This window comes from Siphateles boraxobius, unplaced genomic scaffold, assembly GCF_051911475.1.
Source record: "Siphateles boraxobius isolate OS27281-9 unplaced genomic scaffold, OSU_SipBor_1 41, whole genome shotgun sequence".
Lineage (NCBI taxonomy): Eukaryota > Metazoa > Chordata > Actinopteri > Cypriniformes > Leuciscidae > Siphateles > Siphateles boraxobius.
In genome coordinates this window covers 10,958,869-10,970,438 of record NW_027509042.1, presented here as the reverse complement: position 1 = coordinate 10,970,438, position 11,570 = coordinate 10,958,869, and the positions used below count along the sequence as shown (strand labels likewise).

At 37.6% G+C, this 11,570-nt stretch overlaps 1 protein-coding gene across 3 annotated transcripts; it reads right to left on the bottom strand.

Moving 5' to 3' along the window:
- Positions 1 to 2,356: 2,356 nt before the first annotated feature.
- On the bottom strand, positions 2,357 to 11,352 carry atf7b (activating transcription factor 7b). 3 transcript variants are annotated; one of them, XM_077198357.1, is made up of 12 exons: positions 11,270 to 11,346; positions 9,850 to 9,925; positions 9,305 to 9,401; positions 7,483 to 7,613; positions 7,217 to 7,375; positions 6,967 to 7,121; positions 5,618 to 5,711; positions 4,674 to 4,793; positions 4,392 to 4,487; positions 3,994 to 4,182; positions 3,320 to 3,422; positions 2,357 to 3,235 (listed from the first exon to the last, which is right to left on the bottom strand). In XM_077198357.1, exons 2-12 carry the CDS (start codon positions 9,895 to 9,897, stop codon positions 3,048 to 3,050), a joined length of 1,380 nt encoding a protein of 459 aa, XP_077054472.1. In that variant the 5' UTR covers positions 9,898 to 9,925; positions 11,270 to 11,346; the 3' UTR covers positions 2,357 to 3,047. The 3 variants fall into 3 exon arrangements, with proteins under 3 accessions (XP_077054472.1, XP_077054473.1, XP_077054474.1); XM_077198358.1 differs by lacking the exon at positions 11,270 to 11,346 and adding an exon at positions 10,347 to 10,486 and having other exon boundaries at positions 2,777 to 3,235; XM_077198359.1 differs by lacking the exon at positions 4,392 to 4,487 and having other exon boundaries at positions 2,777 to 3,235; positions 11,270 to 11,352.
- Positions 11,353 to 11,570: the final 218 nt, after the last annotated feature.

The window sequence follows — 11,570 nt, the reverse complement described above, 5'->3', positions numbered from 1 at the left end:
CAATGGGTGCCGTCAACTGTCTAGTTACAGACATTCTTTAAAATATCTTCTTTTGTGTTCAACATTTTTTGTGTGAACTATCCCTTTAACACACACTGTAAGATAAATCAGTGAAATTTATGGTAAAAACTTAAAATTTACAGTAAAAATAACATTTCTTTAACTGGTATAATGTTAATATACTAAAATCTGGTTTGTACCTTTATAGCATTGAACACCACCATATAAACACTATTGGTAAAGAATCAAAGTTCATCACAAGTATCTTTTCCACACGCAGAGTCAAATAATAATATATAAAAGGTGCATGGTGTTGTACACACAAATAAATGAATAAATAAACATCATGGAACACACAACACTAAAATAATGCAATAAACTAATTTAACAGATGTTGTGAAATAAAACCCTAAGTGTACATAACTGATAAAAAAAAAAAAGAAACTGCAGTTTAAACAAAAAAAAGTGTCACACAGGGAAATCTGTTAATGTCAATTTGTTTTTTCCCCTGTAAATTATAAGACTTGTTCTAATGTTCTGCTAATTACTTGTTCTTAGAACCAAAGCCTGTACATTTAACAGTATTTTACTGTAGAAGTGCATGTCAAGTCCAATTAGAGCTATTACAGTTTTTTTTTACTCATCCTTAACCAATTGACATTGTTTTTACGATATACTTTTTCACATTCTTTTAACATTAAAGTTATAGTTAACGTTTTTAAACAGTTTTCTGGAAAACAATCCAAATAACCAACCAGTGTCCTCTAATTGTATAGTTTAAGGTAGATTTTGACTATAGAGATAAGGGTGGGATTAGGATTAAGTTAATGGAAAAAATGTTAATTCAGAAACATGTGCTACTTGTGTAAATATAATTTTAAACATGATTTAGACGTTCCAAATTAAAGGCATTACACAAGGTTTATAATAAATTGCTCACACTCAAACACAATGCATATCCATCTCATCCAAGCTATTCCATATCCACAGAGAAGTCACGCACACAAGTCCCACCGCACCACTTCTATATACACAGATGAATATAACACCTTCAAAACAAGATGACAAAAATCATCAAAATAACAGAATCTCATTAAATGTACAAGAGGCTAGAGTTCCATCAATGTTTAATTTTAACATATCTTAAGGACCGTTTCAGTTAGTCAATATCATACAGTAAGCAATGTTTGTATGCTGACACTCATTTCATATTTACAGCTCTAGTTTAGGGCTTCACTGACACACCACACAATTTGGGATCAGTGAGTTATACACACAGTGGAAAGCAATACGTTCTACATCCAAATATGAGAAATCCAGATGCAAAAAACCTCAATGACAGAAACTGATATGGCTGGTTGGATCATTAAAATAAAACCTAAATAGTCTACATACCATTTAATCAAAATATATATAAAAAGTTGCATTTGTCCAAGAATGTCCTCCACATCAGAACAATAATAAAAATAATCATGCTTTGGTAGATCGTAATTATAAATTAAAAAGTCATAATTATGAAATTAAAATAAATATTTATGAGATGAAAAGTCAGTTATGATGTTTTTGAGTCAATTTGAATATATTTACAACCTAGTATGATGTCATTTAGAACTATGAATTAAGCAATAAATTGAAAATCGCATAGTTTCAACTTTTAATTCATGATTATGATTTACCAAATCATAATTTATAAAAAAAAAATCTTATGTGGCAGAAATGAGCTTCCATACAAAAACTGATATTCAAAGTTAAATTAATTAAAAAAAAACTGCAATGGTTTTGATAACAAGCCCAGCTTAAACTAATGCAGATTCTCCTATTGATAACATGATCAGGCGCAAACTGTTTAATAGAATACAACTTAGGTTAAGTGTTAGTTATGCGCTCCAGATGAAATTCATTCAGGATGGCCAAGTGCGAGTCTTTCAGGCCCCAAAAAAGAAATATTTTATTTCTATAACAGCTTCTAAGACTCAACTTTGCTCAAAAGCATTTCAACCATTTTTAAACAAGGCCTCACATTCATAGCTGGGTTAGTTAACTACTGTACATTCACAAAATGCAAGCACGAGTCATTACGTGTGAGTTTTTGTGTGCACGTTCCCTGATAAGAGACCAGATGCACTTAAACTTTAGGGTCTAACCTATAATGCAAAAAGATTTATGTATTTTGGTTAAAGATACCTATAATTCAGCAGAGCATATCATAATCATACTGATCTAAAACATGTCCACATGGTTACACTACCCGTCACATCCATGTATATATATATATATATATCCATATATATATATATATATATATATATATATATATATATATATATTGCAAAATGCAAACAAACTGATAACGATATTCAAATATAAAAATATATTTTCTCTCCATTCTTAAGCTTTTGCGAGTCCATTCTGTGGCGCCAGGTTACACTAATGCGAGACACGATCTTCACCAAAACAGCCACAGAAGCACAGACCTGAGAGAAATTACTGTACATACGATAATAAAATTAGGACAGAGAGGAAGAGAGAGAAAAGGAAACTGGGAGAAATGGTGAGAGTGAGTATGTGTGAGAAAGTGTCACAGAGAAAGAAGGCGTTAAACTTATCTGCATAGTGTAGAAATCATCTTTCTAATGTGGCCAGAATCATGCAACGAATCATTATATTAGGAAACCCACTGAATAAAATGCAAAATAATTAGAAATATCTGCAAACGAGACAAATATCTATTGAATGCATTAGTGAGAAGATCTACACAAGTTTATGTAAAGGTGTATTTTTTTTTGAGATGATAGAAGATAATTCATTTCCACTGCAGTGCTTCCTAGTCTGTGCAGTCTGACAGGAGCGTTCTATGATGCCGCCACTGTCGCCCGGAGAGAGTCTGTGAGCGGAGTGTGGTCAGAACGTGGAAACATTGGTTCCCATTTGTCACATGAGAGGATTTGCAAACACACCGTGACTGAGAGTTTTGAGGGGAAACGGGGATTCGCTCCTTTGAAAGACTCAAAGTATATTTAGTTCGTATTGCCTGAACGACGTGCTCATCATCTTGATGTGGGCTGTGATTGGGAGGAAGCATCTCCAGACGTGCTACTCCACTGACCCGAGCCCATTCCCGCTAAAACAGCAACAGCCTCCGCCGCACGCACGCTCAGACCGTTAACAGACACCGGAGCCGGGACCGACACGGGCATCACCAACGCCGACACTGAACTCTCATCTACTCCTGCAGCTAAAGAGAGAGAAATGAAGGAAGGATGAATGTTAGGCATGAAGGATTTATAAAGGACATATAAAGGATGTGGGTGTATCTTACCGAGATATGCTTTTTTCTGCATGGCAGTTACAGGGCAGTCCTTATGGGCCAACAGCAGCTCCTTCAGCCGTATCACCTCAGTCCTCAACAGGGACACTTCACCCTGTCAAGCACATGTACACAACAGCAACATAGACTCAACCAATGGCATGATCAAAAATATAACTATACCGTTCAAAAATTTAGGGTCATGTTTTTTAAGAGATCTCTTGTATGCTCAACAAGTCTGCATTTTAAATTAAAAAACAGCTATGTTGTGAATGTTTTTATTGTTGTTATTATTTATTTTAACATTTAATGTTTTCCTGTGACAGCAAAGCTGAATCTTTAACAATTCCTCCAGTCCTCAGTGTCACATGATCCTTCAGAAATCATTCTAAAATGCTGATTTACTGCTCAAGAAACATTTCTTACTATTACCACAGTTGGAAATGGTTGTGCTGCTTGATATCTTTGTGGAAACCGTGCTAAAAAAAAATGCAGGATTCTTTGATGAATAAAACGTGTAAAATTTGCATTATTTGAAATAGATTTTGTTTTTAACAGTACAAAAGTCTTTGTCACTTTTCAACAATGTAATGTGTCCTTTCTAGATTTGTCAACCATAGTGTAAATTTCAACAACACAAGATCATCTTATTTCCTGTATCATTTCACTCTGTCTGTATGACTCACAGTGAGCGAGACGTTAGAAGTAGCTAACTCCTCGGCGCGCTTCTCCAGGGCACTAACCCACACTTTCCGTTTTTGCCGGCAACGGGAAGCGGCTGCTCTGTTCCGTTCAAGAAAACGGCGCCTGCGCTCATCCGGTTCAATATCTGCACCCCGTCGTCTACGGCCACCTTTTGGGGGAGCAGGGGATACCTACAAGATATTGCTTGGGCTGTCAGATACAGTGAGAACTTAAACATATGTCAGCATTTAAATAGTGTATACAGACATGATGCTTCAGTGGAGCTTATTTACTGATACATCCCATTTAATTTAACTACTTTCAAACGTCACAAACTATTAAAAAAGAACAGGCAAATACTAGCATATATGTAACACAGGCATGAGGTGTCTGTGAGCACCTGTGGTTGAGCAGGTGATGGTGTCTCATTGTGATCTGTTTTTTGTATTGGTGCTGGTCCACTAGGACTCTGCTGAGATAGTGCTGCTTTTAGCCTCTAGATGGAGACAAATCCCATACACAAACACAAGGAAACACCACAGCGTGTAAATTAACGCTCAAAACCTGTGTGTTACATTTGTGTAGTAAGTTAATCGTTATATAATAAGCCCGTTGTTAAGTATTTATCCCTATGTAAATGCTACATGTGCTAGCGTAGGTGTACACGCGTGCTCATTCTCACCGTCTTGGCATCAGAGTGCGTACTGTATCCAGACGGAGAGGAGGAGCCACTGCTGCTTCCACCAATAGGAGGGCCTGGAATCCCTGGGATATTGGGCACTGTGTTTGATGATCTGGCAAGCTATACACGCACACACACACACAGCAACACAAGTTTAACATACTATAAACATAAATAGCATAAACACAAACACAAAAACGATGTGTACTTATTTTGAGGCTCATACTGCTGAAAATGTAATCACTGATACAGTCAAATCAATTACTATTAATTTGATTTAGGAGCAATATACTGTGGAACTTTCTGTAGAAAATTTTCACAAGTTGAGATGTACTGTATATTTTCATAATTGTCTAGTCAGTGGTAAAAAAAGACTGTCTGTATTATTAAAATGATTTGTAATGTTCACCGGGGCTGTTTATATCAGATGTATTCTTGCATTCAAAAACAGCTGGACAGGGTGCATCAGAATGCATAAACTATTTTTAACTTAATATGCTGATGGTGCAAGAAAACCTGTTAAATAAATAGCGCAGAGTGCAAGAACACACATTCCCTCAAAAGGGTAACATCTATTCCACAAATATTTAGGCAAAATAACTACAACTTCAATGAAAAAAAAGGACAACAAAATATATAAAAATTATATTCTATATTTTTTTCACACAAAACAGAGAACAATAGGTTATGTAAAAAAAAAAACAGGAACATTGCTTACTGCAGGTAATTTGAAGTATTTGAAGGTAATTGTCTTGAAGTAGTTGTCTTGAAATGTATTGAAGGATTAGCTACAAATTATATTAAAGCTAATATTAAACTATACAAATTTTAAAAGCTAAAACCAAAAAATGTAACTAAAAAAATACATCGAAATAAAATGCATAATAACTAGCTGATTTGTTAAATAATGGATTAATAATCATACGTATGTGAGACCTCCATACCGATATGACTGAAGTCTGCCCTGGACTGGGAAGTAGAGGAACAGTCTGACCATTTGGAAGCTGCATCAGCATAGGAAAAGAACCAGACGGCGAGCTAAAAAAGAGAATTATAGAGGTACTATTTTAGGACATTTTTTCCTCACACAGGGTGAGGAATCAGAGGTGTGAACAACACTGAAATGACTCATGCAAATTAAAAAAAGTTTCAAATCTGCTCCACTGCTGAGGATCAACACATCCTATCAAAAACTAAGGCTAGCTATTTATTTGAGTGGATGAACAACTAAAATGCAATCGGATAGTTTTTTTTTGGTTATAAAAATAGACAATAAAATGACTTAAAATTAGGGAAACTACTGCCAATAGATTAAAATATTGAATCACGATTAATCGCATCCTCGAAAAAAACCAATAGTACACGGATATATTCAGAATTACTAAATACAGCAACATACATATGACAGATAAAAACATTCTGAATGTGTGTGGAAACAACGCGAATGTACTGAAATGTGTCTGCATAACGCGCGATCAGTGCATCGAGTGCGCATCAATATGCATCAATGTGCATCAATATAACATACTCAAGCGTGCTTACTGTACGCCGACTCCTGTACGTCACTGCAATCGTCTTTACCTCGATTACAATCCGCATCCATCCAAACTTTACTAGCGAGAAGCTGCCGCTTTACCCAGCCGAGAAACTTAGTTTGAGTATCATCTGGCAGTGGGATGTTTTGACGTTCCGTTCAGTCTGTATTTCACACAGCGCGTGAAGGCTCGCGCTCTTCAGAAACAATCACTGAATATGACAGAGCTTTTAAAGCTAAACAGACAATGGAAAGAATAATTCACTGAAAACTGGCTGTGAGTCTCTATGTTCTCTCTGCCACCTCTGATGTAATGCATGCATTTAAATAATAACAGTGCATTCAGAATTTGTACGCGTTCCCAAAAGAGTTCATATGGAGCAGCATCTACTGTGAACAGAGCCGCTCTGAGACGGAAGAAACTCGTAACCTGAACCCATGCAAGTAATTAAAGGTGTCGCGCTTCACCCTGAAACCAGCAGTGCATATTTTTATTAAACTGAATCGCAGCCTTAGTGATTTCTCAATAGTGCTATGCTATATTATGATTCTAAAATGGTTTTAATATCTTGAGCAGCCTTTGAAAACAGTCTAATAATGAGATCCATGGATTCTTATCCGTGGAACACTTCCGGTATTTTAATCGACACGGGAAAATTGGAATCAAGGATTTTTTTTAAATCGAGTACTCAAATTTAATAGAGGAATCGTGACAATCCTAAACAAAACCTTTTTGACATGAGGTCAACTAGTGTGTACCTGAGTCTGTTTGACGGAGGGGTCCTGGTGATAACAGAGGTGGGAGAGGGCTGAGTTGGGATCATGGAGTCGAATCCCTGGTGAAGTGGGAGCGAGCCTGGGCGCATTATGGTTGGTGTAGGGGTGGAACTTGCTGCAGTTCGTGGAGGAACATCCTGTAAAAGTGAGTAACATGATAATATTATATGCCGTACTACAAAAAAAAAAACCTGCACTGTAAATACTGTATTTGTCGCAAATTCAAATTCACCATGGCTTTCCTCAAGGCGATAGGCTCCTTTGCCATGGCAACTGCATCTTTGCTGTTTGTCATGCTGGAGGTGGAGTCAGGGCTGTCAGGAGGGGAGGAGTCAATTTCAAGAGGACCTTCCCTCTCTTTAACCTCTGTAGGCGTCTGTAGAGCTTGAAGCTTTGGAGGGCAAGATTTAAGATATCAAGTTATGCTAACAATTGTCAAACAAAGCATAGAAGTTGATAACCTTTAATACTTTACACTTTCCTTATTTGAAATCTTACCGTGCTCTTAATTCTCCTCTCCTCTTCCTCGTGTGTTTTGCGAAGGTCTTGCTCGAAGGAGCCAGCCAGCTCACTAAACAGACCCACCTCCTCACAATTCTTAAGAAACCGGGTGGGAGTGGGTGTCTGATCTGCGCACACACACACACACACACACACACACACACACACACACACACACACACACACACACACACACACACACACACACACACACACACACACACACACACACACACACACACACACACACACACACACAGTCTTAGCAAGTTTCTTTAAAATTTATATTAACATCTAAATCACAATCAGACTCCACCCAGACGGCATGCTTGATTGTGTGATACTGCTAAGTTAGTTACTATTATTTTGACATCAAAATCAAGTGTACAATTAAGATATATACAAAACATATACACAGCTTAACAAGCAAATTAACAAACAAAGGGACGTTCATACCCAGAGCGATTACTATAATGATAAAGTTTTAATAATCGATGTAATTCTGTTACAGGGAACAGGGAAGTCCATAACTATAAAGGCCCATTCAAACCAAGAATGATAACTATTGCAATAACCACAGTAGTATCCACACTTGTAGATCATTCGGATGAGACGTTAAACCGAGGTCCTGACTCTCAATGGTTATTAAAAATCCCGGCATCCTGGCCAAATTTCCCCATTGGCCCTTGTCCATCATCATGGCCTCCTAATCATCCCCATTTATACTGATTGAATGTTACACTTTCAGAATGTTTTTTCCCAGCTGATTAATGATTAAAAACATTGACAGCTAAACAGAATCCACCCGACTTTAAAGAGCTTAAACGCTTGCAGCAGCAGAGGACATAACTGCAGCGCAGGCTTATGATAAACACAATTTTATTGTGTTGGTGTGGACACTAAATAGTCATTTTATATAGTTATCATTCAAGGTGTGAACTGGCCTTAATGCAACTTACTCTGAACTACGGGTTAAGCAAGTCGACGTCAACTAATCATTGATGCCGTAATTAATAAAAACACAAGAGATGGGAATGCTTTCCAACATGGCACAATTTGCATCTGCTAAAGTTTGTGAACAAACTTAAAATCACACAACGGCGCTGATGGTAAATTTTTGCGCTCCTGAATGTTTCTGTGTGCGCACGATCTGCCCGTGATGTGCAAGCTTCTGTCTGAATGTTTCCGTTTGCGCACGATCTGCACGTGATGTGCAAGCTTCTGTCTGAATGTTTCCGTGTGCGCACGATCTGCACGTGATGTGCAAGCTTCTGTCTGAATGTTTATGCGTGGTGCGTGTTACATTGTAGCAGCACATTAGTTTAGAACAACGATTAACTTACCTGTACAATAAACTGTTTAAAAGGTGCATTCACCCGATCAATATTAAGTATCCATCCAGATAGTAATAGAAACAAACATAACTAGTGAAGTGTTCTCGGAGGATGCATTCATTTGTCATTTTAACTGATGGAAACGGAAAGTTAAAGTGGTTTTCAAAGATTTCTTATACTCTGTAGGACTAGTATTACAGCCAGTGTAAATCTATGGGATTTTTTTGAGTTTTGATTGTAATTTATACTTAAATCTTAACTCCGATCGGTTAGAAAAAATATAGCACACTAAGTCAGAACAGTCTGAAGGTCTTCTGCAAGGCAGCCGTGTTGTTAGTGTCAAACATCACATGATCAACGACTAGTTGACGCCATGGCAGAGCATTAAAGTCGACATGTCGACTAGTCAGTTCAACCCCTACTATGAACACAATGCAGACTGAACCAACAGAATGACAGAAATTCATATAAGTGGGGACACAAACCTGCTATAATAACTGTATCTGTTCTGGCTTGTCCGAACTTTAGCGTCATCTCATGCTTATGTTTGTGCACTGCCAAATGGTCCTCATTGGTGAACCTCTGACGTGAGAGAAACATTGACACAGACACATGCGTTAACCACAGTAAAGGTTTCAGTCAATTTGCATCTCATTCAGGGTCCTAATTCAAATCAGATGGAAGCTAGAGACAGAGAAGCAATGGATGATATCAGGCCATCTGTTGTTTTGATGACGGCTTATGTTATCCAGTTATGCAGTGCTATGGGAGCCTCTTACAGTTGCCCAGTGGAAGCAGGGATTAAAACAGCTGGTGTGATTTCAGAATAAAAGTTTTGGGCAACAATCTGCTTCTGTCCCAAAGATTAAGGGCGTAAAAAAAAAATTGAAGGACAGATTCTTAAACCTTTATATTTGGGCTCCCAAAATCGTTTACACTTGGAGCAAAGGATCAGGACTGCACATTACACAGTGGGACAGGAACACAGTGTAAACGAGACTTTAAGAGTAATAATAAAAATAGCTCTTACCTGTCCACAGCCTGGGGCAGTGCAGACAAAAGGTCGATCGTCTCCCATTTTAGATCAACTACTTCCTGTGTTACTTCTAAAGACCATCCAAAAAGAACAGTTATTATGTATCTTATGAGATCCAGACTTTTTAAAAGACTAATTTATATTCATTTGAGCTCAATTTGAACAATCATCTGAACATAAAACCCCTTTTTAAAATATGAATTCCTCCTAAACTTGCTGTAACGTTAGTCTTTTGACAGATGACAGGAATCCATACTTCATTGCTGCACAGAGGCCTGATGGGTTCAACTGATTGCATAATGTGCATGATGATTACATGATAAGACGCTTTCATTTGACTATTGTCTGAGATCATCCCCGTTTAAAGAACATTTCCGCTAAAGTAAACCAGATTCAACCCAGTAGCTGTATAACACAACATACCGCTAGCTAGCATGCGTTTCCTCTCTAAGCATATTCAGAAAGATATCCAGAGTAAAATTAATACCCACTAGTATGTAACAAAGTCATAACAACCACGATAACCTGTCGGAGAGTTTGTAGCAACTCCTGGCGCCGTATGTTTCGTTTAAATTGTTCTTAGCGATGTCCAATTTGTGAACGAATCGTTCTTTTGAGTCGGATCTTTTCAATACAGAAATACACAAAACCAGACCGAACGATTCGTTCACAAACTGAATCAATGAGCCGATGAGTGAGCTGACATTAAGAGCAGTTGGAGTTAACTGAAATGTAAATTACATTAATAGCTGAATAGCATAAATGTTACAATTAAATTTTCCTGTAAATATGTTCATGACTTGACTGCATGACAGCTTAAAAATCTGTAAATATAAATAAATAAAAGTTACTGCAGTGGCAAATTATATTATGTACGGTTCAAATGGGTTTTAAATAACAACTGAAACAAGACACATTACAATATAACTGTAATTATTAATGAGATTGAAAATCAGTGACTACGAGATGACTCATCTACGTGATTGAATACAAAATAGCTGAATCCACGTTTACTCGGTTCTTTGAAACGGGCTGTTCAAAGGAACTGAATCTCGAAACCGAGTCGGACTTTCCATCACTAAAGCTAACTGGCTAATGCTAACCACACATGAGCCAACAGGCTGTAACACCCTATTTACACTGCAAGCGATCGACGCGAAGAGACAAAACAAGAACACTCCCAAATATTAAACGAATCTACAATGCGAGAGCGCGCAGATTTCGTTGATTCTAATGGGAGTGTTCTAATTGTGTCGCGTCTAGTGCAGTGTACAAACGGTGCTCATGACACCTCCACCATTCGCGAGACCAGCGCCGCAACACTTAAAATCACTAATTTTTATGCATCAGGTAATCCGAATGTGTTGCGTGTCACCTGTTCCTCAGCCAAGGATTTCAGTGTTTACAAACTTACCCTGCTCCTCCCTCGTTCCCTCTCTCTCCGCGTTCCCACCTTTGGAACTCCTTCATCCAGTTTGCTCACAATATGTAAATCTCGCGATATGTTGAGGTCCTACTGAAACCAGATTAAAATCGTTACGTAACAGATTTGAAGCAGTGATGAAAAATCCAATGCTCTAGTTTACTCATGTCTGTGCTGCACACCGAACACGTCGAATTACGCAATGGAAGTAGATATTACAGATAGAATAAAGTTCTTGATATAGCTCGTAAAGCTTTTTAAGCATATTATGGAATTATAAACATTAGCCTAC

Excerpts from the sequence above, each read along its gene's own strand:
- atf7b (XM_077198357.1), bottom strand. The coding sequence starts at position 9,897 with ATGGGAGACGATCGACCTTTTGTCTGCACTGCCCCAGGCTGTGGACAG. Across the intron at positions 7,122-7,216 it reads TCGCCTTGAGGAAAGCCATG|GATGTTCCTCCACGAACTGC; the intron begins GTGAATTTGAAT and ends TCACTTTTACAG. Across the intron at positions 3,423-3,993 it reads CTTCTAACGTCTCGCTCACT|GGTGAAGTGTCCCTGTTGAG; the intron begins GTGAGTCATACA and ends TGTGCTTGACAG.